Below are 18,204 nucleotides of genomic sequence, written 5' to 3' on the forward strand. Positions count from 1 at the left end.
TTTACTTACGTCTGTGGCTGTGCAGGATCATCTCCTAATGTCACACTTTCTCCCTGAATCTCATTGAAGCACTTCTCACAAAAATGGTACCTGTTTGAGTGAACAATTTACATTGTTTAAATCATAAATGAACTGTTCGCGCCCGAGTCCCTAAACTAACACGTGATTTAAGATTATGTTCGTAACTATTTATGGAATTTGTAAAATTGTGTGATGTGAGTAAAGGGGTTTCTAGAAAGCAGCACATAATACTGCTGCTTTCTGATGAAGGTGTAGGTAGTCATTGTAAAAAAATGTCAGTGTCATTACTAGGTTGATACTGCAGGGGGTGCCGTACAAAAATTGCTCTCAAAAACCAGAAGATGAACGAGCTGCATAAATTAAAGGGAATGTAAATTATTTTGGTGTCCCCCCCCCTTATTATTCACCCTTGTATTCACAGCATTCTGAGAGTTGTTCCTAGTTGTGTAATATGGACTGTTTACAAATGTATTGAGCATGTTAGGATACTCTGATGACTCTGGTTGACTTGTTTGAAAAATGACAAGGTCTCAGACAGTAGGGGGTTTAATTTGTGATTAAAATGGTTGTATTTTTAGTTTGTCACTCCACAAAAATGGTCTGACAAGTACCTGTTCTGGTAACTGTAGTATGTGCCTCCAGTCGGGATGGTGCAGAGCTGTTTCCCATAACAACACAGGGTTTGAGGTGAAAACTCAAACTGCGCAAAACATGAAAAAAAAACAGGAGGGTGAACACTTCTCTAAAGGAAAATCAAGTCTGTGATTTATTTGACAATGTGTCTCATCTATACAGTCGTATGTGTAAGAATAATACGTATATCTGTACTGCTTTTACTCTAATTCATACCTTCCTCCCACAGCAGTAGCCCAGGCTTTGCATGACTGGGTCAATCTCAGCCTCGAAAACCTCAGCCAGCTTGGAGCAACACTTGTAGACGCGTGATGTCTTGCGATTGTAGAGCCACGCATTGTTGAACATCAACCAGACATCATCAACGTATTGCCACGGATCCTGGTACTGCCCTGTGTCCAGTTTGCGTTTTATTGTGGACAGATCTATTGGGTTCTTAACGATGTCAAAGTAGTCCTAGAGAGTGAAAAGGGCAAGTCTTTGGTCACATTACTTTGACTGACGTGAAAGAAAAGTAAGATTACACATATGTTACTGACATAACATTCATCGATTTCAAGAACTGATGAGTGCCTGCGAGAGAAGAGGCAGCGGCGGTGGCAGCTCATCAAATAAATGTTTAGTATGTACTTGTATGTATAGGTTTGTCCTTTAAAGTGAGTTTCAGTGAACCAATGTAGGCCAGTATTAAAGTATCGATCATTAAACTGCCATATTTATTGGGTACCTGTCGGCCTGTGTTTTGGAGAAATCTACAATGCCTCCACCGCTTCATTCAGTACTGATTGTGCAACCTAACTTTGTTGAAGCGCAAACTGTAGAATGATGAAATTCTACACGATAGAAAACACTAATTAAACTGATGTTTGTGTGCCCATTCCTAAAATGCCTTGTGACAGCGAGCACACATTTTGAAAAGTGCACGTTTATTTTGTGAAGCGTGTTTTCATGTGCTACCTACTGGAATACACAGAAGCATCGGGTCTACTGGCTGTCTGAAGGGCAGTGACTCTGAATCCTGTCTGTAGAGGGATTCCAAAGTCGGCATCAGAGCCTGGCGCAGCTCCTCAGGCTTAAAGACTACAAATTAAGACATTTAAAGGGAAAAAACATTGGTAGTGTTACATTTAAATGCAAGGGGAAAAACAATGACATCTGAGCATGAAAACAAAAAGAGTGGAAATATACTGAGGCACGGGTTGCGGATCAGAGCACTGGATTTACACAAAAAAATGATTAATGCTCTGAAGTGACACTATCCTCATATAGGTCAACTGACCTTTCTTACGAGATGGTGAAGAGGATGATGTTCTGTTGGTTCCTTCCACTTCCTCTTCTTTGGGTTCTGTCTTCAGTTCCATCTTTTTCTCCTCGACCTCCATTGCCTCCTGCTTTACCTCGGGCTCCTCCTTCTTCGCCAAAGAGGAACCAGAGTCTTCAGCAGTCTTCATAGAATGAAAAAAAAAGTCACAAGCCTATTCTTTCTGCAATCTGTTCAATGTAATATACAGTGATACCTTGGCTTACGAACTTAATTGATTCCCAGACAGAGTGTGTAAGGCGAAAAGTGTGTATCCCAAAAAATAATTTCCCATAGGAAACCATTAAAATGAGAATAATCCGTTCCCAGGTCCCCATAAAAGATCATTTTCTACTTTCTAATGTTCTAAGCCTTAAAACTACAAAAGAATACCTTATTTTCTGTATAATAAATGTGTGATGGTATTATAATTAAAGAAATAGACTGTACAGTATAATGACGTCGTTTAATTGACCTTTGTGATGGTCGTTGATGGCTTGATGGAATGGAGTGGCCGGTTTCATCAGCATTAAACACTTGATGAGGAACGTAACCTTCTTCTTTAGCCATCTTGAGGAATGATCCCTTGTTTGTGCTTTCTCTGCGATAATTTTACCTTGTTCCTCATCAATTGTGTTCTGTTTATCTGGGTTGATAGCTTTTTGCATCAAGTGTACAGATGGCTTGTGCGGTTATTTATGGAGCCTGATTGATGGGATATTTTAACCTTGCAGTCTACACTTTGCCTTTGAACTATCAAAGTTGAAACAAGTCCAAATTTCAGTTTTCTATCCATTTACTCATCCTCTCTCTGTCGTCTGCCTGTCTCTTTACTGTTTAACGGCCTCACTCTCTCTCTGTCTGTAACGCCCACCCCCTCACTGCTGCGTTCTTGACCAATCACGTGGCTTTAACCGAAGACTGGGGGCGGGGAATACAGGACAAAAACAGTCGGCTGCCATTTTGTTGTTATGAGAACAGGCTCGATCGCAAACGACATCACTCATTGTGGCGGCCCGAAAAACGTTTGTATGCCAAGGTAACATTTTCATACGTTTAACGTAAAAGTTCGCAAGCCAAGGGGTTCGTAAACCAAGATATCACTGTACTTTGAAGTAAAATAATCCGTTCTAAATTCCTGATACGTGGGGAAAATATAGCTTAAACCCACCTCCATCTTAGGTTCAGTTTTGCCGCCAGCGGCCTCAAACTCGAGTTTGTCATGACGCATGTCTGTTTTGACCTCCTTAACAGGCAGGTCAGCCGTGACATGCTGTGAGTGCAGGTCAGCACTTGCAGCTGAGGCCGGCGTGGGCACCCGGTTATCCAGACTAGGCCCCGGCTGAGTCAGCTGTAAGGAATAAGACAGAAATCTAAAGCTATGACAGACGCTTACAGAGGGATCGATGCCGTAGTTGCATGCATAGCTGAATGCACAGCACAGATCGACGTCCCTGGTGAGAATTTCACAGTTCCCCTGAATTGCAGCAACTCATGGATGCGACAACACTGGTGAAATGCAATTATCAGACAGCAAGGTTAAGAATGACGGGATGGGTAGGCACATGACAGCGAGTTTGCAGGGGTCAGAGTGGCGGGCATGCGTAGGAGCTCAGGCTCACCGGTGTGGTAGGGGGCTGAGGCAAGGGCTGAGGCAGGGGCTGCGTCTGTACTGATGAGGGGATCTCCACTTGTGTTTGGGGTTGAGTTGGGCAGGGTGGGGTGGCACCTCGGACAGGCGCAAGGCCAGACAAGGTAGGAGTAGTACTACGGCTGGAGGACTGGGGAAGGGGCAGGTTAGTACCCGCCGCAGCCGTGGAGGCGGATGAAATCGCAGGTGGAGGAGTGGAGCGCAAAGGGGTTTGGGAAGAGGCTAGCTGAGGGCCCAGCGAGGGAGCAAGTGCATTCATGGGAAGGTTAGCGCTCTGCTGCTGTTGCTGCTGGAGAAGATACACACGCGCACACACACAAACAGAAGGCGGACAAGCGCACACGATAAGCAGACAAACCAAGTTAGCAGATCAGACAAACAAATCACCACACCACACACCGGCAGCAGGTTTTGGCTTAGCGAACACCTTACAATGGGAACCAATCAAAGGTAATCAATGAATTGGTGTGTCTTATGATTGGTTAAACAGCAAATACTAATGCCCAAAGATAAAAAGATGCTATGATTCAAAAGCCAACAGTAATTTTCATCTTAAATAAATTTTCAAATCCAAAATGATTAGAAAATTGGGGCCTCACAAGCAAAATTCTACACTTTATAATGTTGCATGCATGCACAATATTAGGGGAGGAATGAAGGCAAGCTAATTATTGTCATAATCTCATAATATAAACAATGCAGAAATAAATGAAAAACTTTCAAGAAGGGCTGAATGATTTTGGAAATACTATGGAATTACATTTGTTTCACAGGTGTGACTTTTATAGGTTAAAATTAGAGTTCAGACTGACACCTAAGATCCCATTGTGTGATGTATCCGGCAGAATAAGTGACCACGATTCCATCTTTGGCCACAATGGATTCTAGTTTGGGTAAATCCCTTTGAAATAAAAAAGACTTAGAGGACAACCGACACCATTTTTTTGCTTCCGAACTGACGTCAGAAAAACGTTTTATAGCATCTAAAATACCCAAAACACGCGGGCTGATATTTTTAGTCAAATACAAAACACCAATAGAAATGACGTAAAGTGTCCCAAAACGACTTCAAAATGACCTCGGAAATGGCAAGTTTCAGAAGGTCCCGCCCCCTTGTTCCTGACATCACACTAGGACGTCTTGCCTTGATCTAGAATCAAAACAATGGCTTCAGATTCGGAGAAGATGCTTTCTTATTACTCATCCAGTTATGAATATGATTCATCCTTCTCTCAGCTGATAGCACGCAGGAGAAAACAACGTTCAGTTGCTGTAAATCCTTAGTGTCACCCACTTTATCAACTGCGTCAACGCTGGGGATATTGTGTGAACAATAATGAACATTGAATTCAATGTCAAACTGCTAAAATAAATTTTCACCTTTTGTGGGGAATTTAAACTATAATTTCTCATGCTTTTGCACATCACTCATTTAAGTCTCACCTGAGTAACAGCAGCCTGTGCTGGAGACTGATTCATCCCAGCTGCCAATGTGACATTCATTGTCCCTGTAGCAGAAACAGCAGTAGATCCTGGAGGGAACTGGGTCTGACCCATAAACTGTCCCTGGCTGGCTGTCTGGCCCACCATGTTGGCACTGTTGTGACTTGCCATCATACCCTGAGCTTGAGGCATCCGTGAGGGTGACATTCCCACCTGGACAACAAAAGCAGATGAGATTATTAAGAAATCAAAAATATGTTTTCTTTTTCAAATATACAGTAAAGTCTCGTTATATCGATATTCAAGGGAGTCCGAAAAAATATCGATATAACCGGGACTATCGATATATCCGACCCTGTTTGCATGTAATTTTCTCCGTGCGTGCATAGAAATAGTATCGATATAACCGGGACTATCGATATATCCGATATCAATATAACGAGACTTTACTGTACATCGCTTCCATTACAAACATCGTTGCTGAATAAGAAGAAACAGATTAAGAAAACCCACGCAGGTACAGGGAGGACATTCAAACTCCACACAGGGACGTCCGGTAGTCGAGTGGTTAGCATGTCGCCCTCACAGTGCAGAGGTACCGGGTTCAATCGCGACCTTTGGCCTTCCTGTGTGGAGTTTGCATGTCCTGGGTGGATTTTCTCAGTCTTCCGGTTTCATAACACATTACAGGGAAAAAAAACCATGTGTGGCAGGCGTATTTGTTTTTGTGTGCCCTGCAATTGGCTGGCAAGAGGTTCAGGGTGTCCTCCGCCTAGTGTCCAAAGACAGCTGGGATCGGATCTTGAACCCCCTGCGACCCTATTGAGGGATGAGGAGGTTCAGATAAAACATGAATGAATGATTGAATAGCCTTCATGCTATTTAGACTTTTGTCAAACACTGCAGGCTAATGTGTCAAATTGCACATAGCTTGAAAATACCTTGCAAAAATGTGCTTCTTTTAAATTTTTGGTGGATTATAAATAGACGGTATAAAGAATGCTGTCTTAAAGCTCGCCTGGTTTAGATAATCATCTGCACCCGATTTGAAAATGCTGCATTTTGTAAAACACATTGAATACACATGTATGAAATCACTATGAACAACTTTCGGTCACTACTGGCTTCAAAGGCAAAGGTGTCCCAATTTTCCCGCCTATTCTCACCGCAGGAACAGAGCTCATGTTCATTTGTTGTGGATGGTTCATTGGAGAGGCTGCACGGGCCCCCATTGTTGTCTGAGACATCTGAGCGTTGGGCAGACCCATGTGATTAAATTGGTTGATTCCTGTGGGATACGGAGAAAAATATCAGCAAATAATCAGCAAACAGCACCAGCAAGTGCTTGGACTTGAAGAACCAGTTCATTGTTGTGAATGACAACAGTTTAATTGACTTGAATCAAATACAATTACGGTGATACCTTGGCTTACAAACCTAATTGGTTCCCAGACAGAGTGTGTAAGGCGAAAAGTGTGTATACCAAAACTTTATTTACCATAGGAAACCATTAAAATGACAATAAACCGTTCCCAGGTCCCCATAAAACATAATTTTCTACTTTCTAAGCCTTAAAACTACACAAATATACCCTATTTTATGTACAATAAATGTGCTATGGTATTATAATTAAAGAAATAAACTGTATATATATTAAAGTCGTTTTATTTACCTTTGTGATGGTCGTTGATGGCTTGATGGAATGGATAGCTTTTTACATAAAGTGTCTCAGGGTGTACATCTTGGAAGTTGTGATATTGCAACCACAACATATGCAAGCAGACACACTAGAAACATCATTAATAGCTCGTTACCTTGCTTGTCTTTTCATTTCAAATGAACTGCTGGCCAGTGTGGGTTATTTATGGAGCCTGATTGATTGGAATTTTAACCTTGCAGTCTACACTCTGTCTTTGAATGATCAAAGTTGAAATGAGTCCAAATGTCATTGTTGTCTATCCACCTCACGCTGGTGAGATGTCGGCAGCCATTTTCTTTTTTGGAGAATGGCTTCAATCTCTGTCTGTAACCCCCCCCCCCCTCACTGCTGCGTTCTTGACCAATCACGTGGCTTTAACCGACGACTGGGGGCGGGGAATAGAGGACCAAAACAAGCCGGCTGACATTTTCTTTTCGGAGAACGGGCTCGTTCGCGAACGACATATCCCTCATTGTGGCATCTCCGTGTGTATCCCGAAAAATAGTTTGTATACCACGGTAAAATTGTCATAAATTTAACGTTCGTAAACCGAAAAGTTTGTAAGCCAAGGGGTTCGTAAACCGAGGTATCACTGTACCACATCAGGTGCATGTCGAAAATACAAGACGTACCTTGTGAAACCTGCATGCGGTTCATGAGTTGATTTGGCATGTTGGGCAGAGGATTAGGTCCATCTAAACAACAACAACACAAAAAAAGTTAGAATACTCTTTCAACACCCCCCCCCCCCCCAACTACAAAACATGACATGTTAGCGATGGCGGGTGCAAGGCTATACAAAAAAATGAGGGGGGGGGGGAGAAAAACAGAAAAATTAGAGAGAGAGAGAGAGAGAGAGAGAGAGAAGAGAGAGTGCGAGAGATGGAGGGGCACTCCCATTTACTTCAATGTAACTGATGCGGAGCATACCAATTATGAACATTTTTGTCACAACCTACGCAATTTTCTATGCCGAAACTCAAGAAATTAGAAATATTGTTCAGTATTGTTGCAAAACAACATTCCATTTTCAGCGATTAAACAATACGTCATGTTGAGGAACCACTTGGATCATGGTGCAATGCAAAATACGGTCACATATTAGACACATTTATCCTCAAAATATAGGACAATTTAGCAGGGTGCTTCCATTTAAAGGACAACCTACACTATTTTTTTAATGAAGTAGTTTTGGGACACTTCAAGTCATTTTTATTTGTGTTTTTCATTTGAATAAAAATATCAGCCTGCGTGTTTTGGGTATTTTAGATGCTATAAAACGTTTTTCTGATGTCAGTTAGAAAAAATGGTGTCGTTGTCCTTTAAGAGGCCAACACTCGGCAGCCATCAGCAGCCATGACCTTTCATAGCTGTGAAGCAAGGTTTGAAGACAACGAAAATTGATGAAATCAACAAACCAGTTTACTATTGGTTTTTAGATAGCCCAATAAGACATCAGCCAATCATAGGCAGCTGTACTTACAGTGAGTTAATCTGCTGCGCATGTCATATCACAATTTGCAGAACAATTTCAACCTCGGCGGAACAGCTAATGGGAACTGCTCGTAAGAAAATACGGTCCAATCTGTAGACTCGGCAATGCTGCATTAATTCTGAAACATGTTCCACTTACTCTGTGGCCTGGGGCCCAAGGGGCTGGGCTGTGGGAGACCTGGTTGCTGGACACCCTGGGCAGCCATGGGTGCTTGATTGATGATCTGTTTCTGAAGCCGTGAACGCCTCTTCTCTTCCAGTTCTTTTTGGATCTTATAGATTTTTTCCGCAAGGAAATGGTAGTACTCATCCTAAGTAGAAGGTAAAATTAAAACCATATCAGCCTGATTTTGAGGATTATGAGACAGTGGCTTGGAAAACTATACAGATCCAGTGTCTGAAATAACATCAGCGCAGACGTCCGGGGCGTGCAACTTTTTTACGTCGGGCGTACAACTTACAAAACGTCTCCGCCCGGGTGGCCGACAACTTTTTTGAGAAAAAAAAAAAATATATATTTTTTTCAAATCAAACATTTGCTTTTTTTAATAAAGTTTGAACGAAGATTTCAAAATCGGAATAAATTATTAAGATTTTTATTATTACGAAAGTTCAAGGGGGATGAATACTTTTTCAAGCCACTTTACATCAATATTACATGGTTTTGGGCAGGTAGGTGGTCATAATAGGCACTTACCCGGCTATTAGCTGATTCATACATGTCCCCTTCTACCTTTCGTGCATAAGCAACCAGGTTCTCCATCCGTCTGTCCTTCAATGCTGCTGGGTCTGGGGTAGGAAATATGGCTTGTACTCTGTAATCGAAGATAGAAATTGCTAGCAACCACTCATTTGACGACAGTGATGTTAAAATCTTAGCGAAAGAAAATAGATGGTTTGAAAGGGGAGTAAAAGAAGCTATTTTTATAAAACAGCAAAACTCTTCAATCAATCGCCATGGTGGGGTGATATTTAATTTGGATCGTGCTTACAATAGACTTCTGAGATCGTTACCACGAAGGCTTAGTCATGCTGATGCGGTGATACATGAGCAAATGGGGCAATCAGGCGAGCGATAGACCATAATCAGTCACGACAATAGAAGTAATCAGTGTAGCTTCAGGGAATAGTCTTCTGCTCCCGCCAACCTAAGAGCAGGGACCTATCATAGCAGAGGTCTGGCACTGCCACCTCTGGACAGTAGGGATATATATATAGATATAGGGCCAGAGCTACCAGCAAAATTTTAGTTCACTGACGAAGCCTCTCAGATGAGAAGCGAAACGTCCGAGAACTTCAAAAAAGTACAGATGACGGCTGAAGAAACCTTTTCATCGATGGACCACTCTCCTGTACGATTAAGAGCTTACACAGCCGCTCTGATCTTACATTCCACAGGTTTCATTTTAACAGTACTCGCCGGAATTTTGTCTCATTCTTACTTGATTATCACATTTTGCATTTTATAATGTGTCATCAATTTCCCCATCGAAGACGGGTCTGGACTGCTGGCAGGCCAGTGTAATACAAGTAAAAAAAATTGCATTTGTAGATTTAGCAACAAACAGCATTTGGTTTTTTGAGTGTTTCCGGGGAAATATCTTTTATACAATGCTGACAATTTTTAACGCAGTATCACCTGAGGGATCCAAGGTCACTGGTATGATTTAATTTTTTTTTGCCTTGCTGCTATTGTGCAAAGATTTTTCCCAGTTCTAAGATTGTTGATGCCATATGGACCGTCGATTATGAAATTAATAAATTTCCTCCAATTTAGAAACACTTTTTGCCTATACATTCCTGCGGTTCACAAAGTAATTGAGCTTTTTTCAGGCACCCAATCACGACACCCAATTGTTTACAGTTGAGTTTAATTACAACTGTTCACAAGCACAATGTTAAAACTCAGTTTTTTGTTGCCCCGTAGGAGTGTATGTTACAGTAAAGTCTCGTTATATCGATATTCTTGGGAGTCGGAAAAAATATCGATATAACCGGACTATCGATATATCCGATCCTGCGGCATGTAAATATTCTCCTTGCGTTCATAGAAATAGTATCGTAATAAGCAGTACTATCGATATAACGAGACTTTACTGTATTTAATATAGGTTGACATGGTGTTGCAAATTGTTATATTCTGTTATTATTAAACGTTACACAACCTAAGATCATTGAAAGTCAATCACCAACAAAATAAACCACGAATGTATCTTGGTGACTTATGATAAAACGCACGCTCTGGTAACGCTATACACTTACAGTTTGTGTACCAGGTGATTGCGCAAGTCCTGGGTGACATGCTCATGCCAGGCTTTCCTGGTGCCTGTGGCGGAAATGGGTGCTGCTGTGGGAAGGTTGCCCAATGAGCCGACAGCTGATCCATCCGACAATAGCTGACTAAAGATGGAAGAAATCAGGTGAGACAGTAAATATGACAGATGCTATGATCTTTTGAAGAAGGGTTCAAATTTATGAATAATAATAATACATTTCATTTATAAGTGTCATGCAGCTGCAAACAAGAAGCAAAACTACTGACTTGTTTGCGTTGAGAGAGTTAGGAAGAGAGTCAGTATGCAGGCTTGTCTGTTCTGAAGTGGTCACGCCCATTGCAGAGCCTGTAAGGGCCATCTGGTTACCTGTAACAACCATGTTTTGAGTACATGGTGCCTTGACTTCATGATAGAAGTTAAACTTGTCTACCTAAGGATAAATCTAAGTGCTAAACGATCAAGTCAGCACGACTCATAAAGACTGGTCAAATCATGAAAAAAATAACACTGTCTGACTTTACCAAGAGAATTGATGGATCTCATCTGTTGGGGAAGCTGTTGCTGGGCCTGAACATTCGGTGCTCCTGTCGGCAGCCCGGGACCTGAGGCCTGCTGGGACTGGGCCTGCCCAGTGGCTTGGCTACCATAAGGCAGCCCGAGTGCTGCGTATGCTCTCTGCATGGAGCTCGGATCAATGGGGGTTGAGGTATTGATAGTAGGCGCACTCGACTGGCCCACTCCACCTGTAGACATGGAATTCTGGAGACTGGTGTTGGGGGAACTCAGCATGGCTAGGGACAAAGGTCAAAGAGCATTCAGTCAAGAATACATTTTGCTTGTGGCTATTTTGAAAGACAATGATAAATTTTAAGACATTTCAGATCTTCTGTACATTCCAGTGTAACAAAACACCTACAATAAATAAACCAATACAGACATTTGAATGGGTTGAATATATTTAGATGTGGAAGTTTTTTCTTGCTTCATTGTCTGTCTTAACAAATTTAACCAAATTAAAATTCACAATATGGAAGGAGCATGTTCTTTGTACTTACGCTGTTGTGTCCGCTTGTCACTGGCGTTCTTCAGCGGCAGGCAGACTGGACAGTCATGCCGTGTGCAATTTTTCCAATGGGAAATTATCTGTCTGGACGATGCGCAGTGAGCCACTACAAAGATATAATACAAGGAACAGGGCTGATACTCAAGTAACGATGAAATTAGTGAATGTATTCAAACCATCGATGAAAAGGTTTCGTCAGCCATCATCTGTACTTCTTTGATGGTGTCGGACGTTTCGCTTTGTAAGATCTTAGCGAAAGAAAATAGATGGAAAGTGGAGTAAAAGAAGCTATTTTCATAAAACAGCAAGATCCTTCACTAAATCGCAATGGTGGGGTGAGGTTCAATTTGGATCGTTCGTACAAGAGGCTTCTTAGGCAACATAGGCTTAGTTATGCTAATGAGGTGATACCAGATCTAATGGGGCAATCAGGCCAGTCGTAGACACCATACTACCAGCAAAAGATTTTTCGCTGACGACGCGTCTTGGATAAGAAGCGAAATGGCCGACATCTTCAAAGAAGTACATATGACAGCTGAAGAAAGCTTTTCACCGATGGACCATTCCTGTATGACTGAGAGCTTACACAGATGTCTTCAAACCATCACAGACCGATTTTAGTTCTTTTTATCACAACATATTTTGACAACAAAGCCACAGTGAAATGTGACTGACAACACTATCTAGTCATTGAGGCATCTCCAGCGTCTACGAGTGTTTTGAGCGAGAACCAACAATGTCAAGTCAGTCACAATAACAGTTGCACTGTGATGCCAACTTCAAAATAAGGGGCTAATCAGTATACCTGGACATCAATGTCTTTTCTTTTATTCTGAAGTTATCCATATGAAGCAATCATTGTGGCTGCTAACTCGACTTTTCAACTATACATACTGACTCGGATGCAATTGAGGAGATCACCATTTTCATTCACTATGTATAACAAACTGAGGACGATTTCTGTGCACCCTTGATTGGCATTGTTAATTTAACAAAAACTGCTGAAAATACCCCGCTACTCCTAAATACTCCAAACGTACCCTGGCATGATTTCCCAGCTTGGCAGTGGGTCATGTGGTTGAGGACGTTCTTCATGGTGCGACAGTGAGGTAGGGCACAGGCCCGTACCTCCCCATTGGCCTGCTCCCTTCGCTGGCACTTATGTGCATGCAGCAGCAGGACCAGCTGCTGCTGGATTAGCTTGCGTTTCTCTGGGTCGGCTGTTGGGCCTGCCGAAGGCACTGTCACACCTCCACTGCCGGCCAGTGGCAACATTGCTGCCTGTTGTTGTGGCTGCTACAAGGGCAAAAAGGACAACATAGAAACATCAGTGGGGTGAATGAGTGAAATCAGGTCTTGATGTAGAGACGTAAACAATATTTTTCTAGTGACAACAAAGTCCAAACTTGAGATAAATGCTATACAGTGATACCTCGGTTTACGAACCTCTTGGCTTACGAACTTTTCAGGTTTACAAATGTTAAATTTATTAAAATTTTACCTCGGCATACGAACTATTTTTCGGGATACACATGGAACGCCACAATGAGTGATGTGTAGTTTGCGAACGAGCCCGTTCTAACAAGAAAATGGCATCCAACTGTTTTTGTCCTCTATTCCCTGCCCCAATCTTCGGTTAAAGCCACGTGATTGGTCAAGAACGCAGCAGTGAGGGGAGGTGGTTTAAACATTAAAAAGACAGGCAGACGACAGAGAGAGAATGAAGAATGGATAGAAAACAGTGAAATTTGGACTCGTTTCAACTTCGATCGTTCAAAGGCAGAGTGTAGACTGCAAGGTTAAAATACCCATCCACAAATAACCCACACAAGCCATCTGTACACTTGATCCAAAAAGCTATCAACCCAGCTAAACAGAATACAATTGATGAGGAACAAGGTAAAATTATCGCAGAGAAAGAACCTCCAAGGGATCATTCCTCAAGATGGTGAAAGAAGAATGCTATGATCCTCATCAAGTGTTTAATGCTGATGAAACCGGCCACTCAATTCCATCAACGACCATCACAGTTAATTTTTTTAATTATAATAACATATAGCACATTTATTAGACATAAAATAAGGTATATTTTGTGTAGTTTTCAGGCTTATAAAATTAGAAAGTAGAAAATTATATTTTATGGCGACCTGGGAACGGATTATTCTCATTTTAATGGTTTCCTAGGGGAAATTAATTTTTGGGATACACACTTTTTGCCTTACACACTCTGTCTGGGAACCAATTAAGTTCGTAAGCAGAGGTATCACTGTATTGTCAAATTTCGCTGCGTCACATGGACTCGGATGCAGTGTTTGCCAGTTATCTTGAGTGAGTATCTGTTACTTTACTGATACATCGATTGTAAAAGTTGCTGTGTTGCATGAATTATGAGTTCATGGGAATTTGTTGCAGTTTCCACACCAAGTTTTGCCCCCTAAGAGTCAACAACCTCTCTCGCCTATTCGGCAAGCTGGCTCTTCAAACATGTGGACCAATTACTTGTATAGGTTAGTGGGGGGGGGGGGGCATAATTTACCAAACTCTGACATAGGGAGGTTTTCGATGACGTTGTCAGTTATTTAATGAATACTGTAAATTGAAACATAATGGGGACAAAAGGTTGAATATGTGTACTTGACAGTACAATACAGTCCATTTCACAACATTAAATTAAATGTATTGATTTGATAGAGTGTACTTCTACACCACAATGCATGGAACAATCAATTTTTTCTCCAACTCTTGTTATGAAATAATATGTGACAGGCACAAACCATGTTTGGCACACTGTTGACTGCTGCTGTCTTGAGTTCATTTTGGAAGGGTGGTAAACTGTTGGCAAGGGCGGACTTGTTCTGGAGCTGCTGGCCGGGGCCTGCAGCATTTTGTCCATAGGACTGAGTCAAAAATTGACCCCCATTGCTACCCAAGCCCATCTGAAAAGACAAGGGGGAAAATTATGTGATTTTAATTATCTTTTGCAGCAGTTACTTCATCAATAGCAAGACAGTGGTTAACCCTTCAAAGACAACCGACACCTCCGGACAAGTTGTGTCCATAATTTGTAAAATAGTTTCATATGACTTCTACTGAGCGTTGAACATTTTACAAAGATTCCACAGCATATAGCTAGATTTTACATTTTAAGACTCGCGCTGAATATTCAGGAGTGTTGAGTAAAAGACCACGAGGAACAATTAATGGACCACAACACACTATGTGTGGAAGCTTTCCTAATGTACGTACGTGTGAAATAAATGCTTGGTCAATGTCAACCCTGGATAAACTCTGTAGAAATTGACTTAAAATACCCAGAAAGCCATTCTGGCCATGATTGTGCAAAAGCCAGGGGTTGCAACTCACCTTGTTAATGTTGCTTGCTTGCTGTGCTGCACTGAGCGTAGCATGTGCACCTATCTGCTGTCCTCCCTGGGTGAGAGTATCTGCCAGAGCACTGCTTGCTCCAGATGCAACTCCTTGCATCGATTGTCCCTGGTACTGCATGCCAACCACACCTGCTCCTCTCCCTCTTCCGACACCAGGCCCAAGTCCTCCGTTCATGACTTGACCCGGTTGGGGTTGCCCACCCTGCGCCAACAGCCCAGAATGGCCCTGGCTATTATTCATCATGGCCTGGTTGAAGCCGGGATTGTTCAGACTCATTGTTGAAGCATTGTTATTGTTTTGCCCTGGTACTCCCGTTGGTGTTCCTGCTTTTGGGGCTTGAGGAGAAGGGTGATTGTTGGGTGAGCCTTGGCCTAGTGGGCTCTTACCCAAAGGTGTCCCAAGCTGTGGCCCCATGCTTCCAGGTTGAGGGCTACCGGAGCTCAGCCCTACACCTGTCATTGTGGATGTACTACCAGCTCGTAGAAGCTCTGAGAGCTGCTTGTGTTTCGCAGCGGCATCGGGGACCGCAGTACCACCAGACCCGGGTGCTGTTCCTCCATTTGTAGGCATCCCACCCATTATGCTCAGGTCGCCGCCATTGGGAATCAACTCATCTGGAAGGTCATTTTCTAAATCATCCCACGACGGTGATCCAAGATCTTGAAGAGAAATACAAAAAGAGAGAACATTGTTAGAATATGTTAAGTATTCCGGTACAATTGAATAACAAAAAACACATTGATTCAGCGGCCCAGTACGGATATGCTAAGTCCACCATTGCTACCATCCTTCACAACAGAGAAGCTAATAAAGGCGTGTGTTGTACGGCAAATTCACTCTGATATCGTCATGCGGCAACCCGGAAGTTCGCCGTTTATTGATAATTTTAAAGCGAGCAACGGATCATTACCCGTCATGGTGAGACAGCCAGTTCTGACAGTAAGGATGCTGAAGCCTACAAGGGATCATTCCTCGAAATGGTGAAAGAAGAATGCTACGTACCTCAGCAAGTATTTAATGCAGATGAGACCGGCCTTTTTTTTTGAAAAAGACGCCCAACCAGACTTCCATGACACAGGAAGAGAAGTCTGAACCCCATTCCATCAAGCCATCAACGACCATCACAAAGGTAAATAAAACGACTTTATTATATAGTGCAGTGTATTTCTTTCATTACAATACAATAGCACATTTATTATACATAGAATAAAGTATATTGTTTGTAGTTTTAAGGCTTATTTAGTTGAAAATTATATTTTATGGAGACTTGGGAACTGATTATTCTCATTTTAATGGTTTCCTATGGGAAATTATTTTTTGGGATACACACTTTTCACCTCACACACTCTGTCTGGGAACCTATTAAGTTGGTAAGCCAAGGTATCACTGTAGTTACTTTGAAGAGAGAATCTGTATGCAAGAAGATCATGTTGAGAAGAGTTGTGCCAGCTAACAAGTGCTATGGTTGGGAATTGATATAAACAACCCAGAGTATTTGGATAATATAAATGTTAATTTTGTAGCTCATCATTTGCAACATACCTAACCGATTTATCATGTGACTCAATGGGAGATAAGAAAACTTCTGAATGACTCTCCCATCACTGGCTGCATCCAAAGATATTCAGATGAGTCTAAAACTTAATTATGACACTTACCCCTCCTAACTTCTCTAAATAATCGATCTTGTTTAAGTCCTAAGAGACGGACAATCTTTTTTGCTCACTCCGTCGTCTCAGCCCTTCCTTTCAAACCAGCAGACACATGGATGCTTGGCACAACATTCATTTCTGAACAGACACGCTCACTGAAAGCTTGCCTAGATGCTCTTTGGCTTTGACCCAAAAAGGCAAAGCAATGTTTTGGTTGGGTAGCACAACATGCAGCTCGGGGAGAAGGGGGGACAGTAGTCTCACTAACAGCCACAAGGAAAATGTTATTTTCTTTCCATTTCACTGATTTGAAATGCAACTTTCCATGTTCGTCCTTATCACATTTGCAATGTTATGGATTCAAAATTATTCATTCCAAGTGTGATTTCACAATTGACATAATATATCTTAAAACATAACGGGCGTTTAAAATGAACAAGAAAGTGAAAAAACAAGGATGGTCTAATCTATCTTTACCATGTTTTACTCTTGTTCTCATGGTCCATATTGCAGGCGTCGATGTAAACACTGCAATGCACCATGGGTAAATGACTATTCCGATTACCACTTTCGGTAGTTTCCGGCGGTTCACGGAAAAGCTCTTACACAAATAATGTACACATGATGCAAAAAGCTATCAACCCAGCTAAACAGAACACATTTGATGAGGAACTAGGTAAAATGATGGCAGAGAAAGCACCTACAAGGGATCATTCCTCAAGATGGTGAAAGAAGAAGGTTACGTTCCTCATCAAGTGTTTAATGCTGATGAAACTGGCCACTCCATTCCATCAAGCCATCAACGAACATCACAAAGGTAAATAAAACGACTTTAGTATACAGTACAGTATATTTCTTTAATTATAATATTGTAGCACATTTATTATACATAAAATAAGGTATATTTTGTGTCGTTGTAAGGCTTAAAAAATTAAAAAGTAGAAAATTATGTTTTATGGGGACCTGGGAACGGATTATTCTCATTTTAATGGTTTCCTATGGGAAATTAATTTTTGGGATACATATTTTTTGCCAAGGCATCACTGTATTTTGAATTGTTCTAAATTACATTGGATGACAACACACCCAACTTTAGTCTTGCCTCAAAAACCAATTACAATTCTCGCTATCACACAAGCACTTATGCACACAGAGGGGATAATTCTCTGAAATGAACAAAAACCGGCAACATTTTACAATGACCTCCACCTCTGTATGCCCCCCTGCCCGTCTCAGCACAATGGGGGACAGGGCTTTCAGCTGCTCTGCCCCCAAACTCTGGAACTCACTTCCTCCCAACAGTCGTAACATCGATTCTCTTCCCAACTTCAAATCTCAAACGCCACCTATTTAGAATTGCATTTTCTGTGTAGTTCTTTCTCTTGTTTCTATTTCTATTTGTATTCTATTTATGATTGTATTTTATTTATTATCAGTGACTGTAAAGTGACCTTGAGAGTTTTGAAAGGCGCTTAGAAATGAAATGGATTATCATTATTATTATAGTACCTATGCTTGTCTGTGACTGTAAAGTGTCCTTGCGAGCTATGAAAGGCGCTTAAAATGAAATGTATTATTGTTATTA

At 41.6% G+C, this 18,204-nt stretch overlaps 1 protein-coding gene across 2 annotated transcripts in view; it reads right to left on the reverse strand.

Annotated features, from left to right (window-relative positions):
* crebbpa (CREB binding lysine acetyltransferase a) overlaps positions 1-18,204 on the reverse strand; it is a 28,393-nt gene that overhangs the window by 8,716 nt on the left and 1,473 nt on the right. Inside the window, exons 2-20 of one of the 2 annotated variants that reach the window (XM_089006530.1) lie at positions 14,944-15,626; positions 14,355-14,516; positions 12,621-12,876; positions 11,573-11,686; positions 11,039-11,308; positions 10,784-10,883; positions 10,504-10,641; positions 8,939-9,056; positions 8,381-8,552; positions 7,380-7,442; positions 6,215-6,336; positions 5,049-5,261; positions 3,577-3,894; positions 3,126-3,305; positions 1,934-2,099; positions 1,616-1,734; positions 871-1,110; positions 633-721; positions 10-90 (exon numbers count right to left, since the gene is read on the reverse strand). In XM_089006530.1, the coding sequence (XP_088862656.1) occupies positions 10-90; positions 633-721; positions 871-1,110; positions 1,616-1,734; positions 1,934-2,099; positions 3,126-3,305; positions 3,577-3,894; positions 5,049-5,261; positions 6,215-6,336; positions 7,380-7,442; positions 8,381-8,552; positions 8,939-9,056; positions 10,504-10,641; positions 10,784-10,883; positions 11,039-11,308; positions 11,573-11,686; positions 12,621-12,876; positions 14,355-14,516; positions 14,944-15,626 (3,604 nt within the window). The remainder of the gene's footprint in view (positions 1-9; positions 91-632; positions 722-870; positions 1,111-1,615; positions 1,735-1,933; positions 2,100-3,125; positions 3,306-3,576; positions 3,895-5,048; positions 5,262-6,214; positions 6,337-7,379; positions 7,443-8,380; positions 8,553-8,938; positions 9,057-10,503; positions 10,642-10,783; positions 10,884-11,038; positions 11,309-11,572; positions 11,687-12,620; positions 12,877-14,354; positions 14,517-14,943; positions 15,627-18,204) is intronic. The other variant, XM_089006531.1, reaches the window with a different exon arrangement.

Source organism: Hippocampus bargibanti, linkage group LG10 (genome assembly GCF_051943395.1).
Source record: "Hippocampus bargibanti isolate YZ-2025 linkage group LG10, ASM5194339v1, whole genome shotgun sequence".
Classification (NCBI taxonomy): Eukaryota; Metazoa; Chordata; class Actinopteri; order Syngnathiformes; family Syngnathidae; genus Hippocampus; species Hippocampus bargibanti.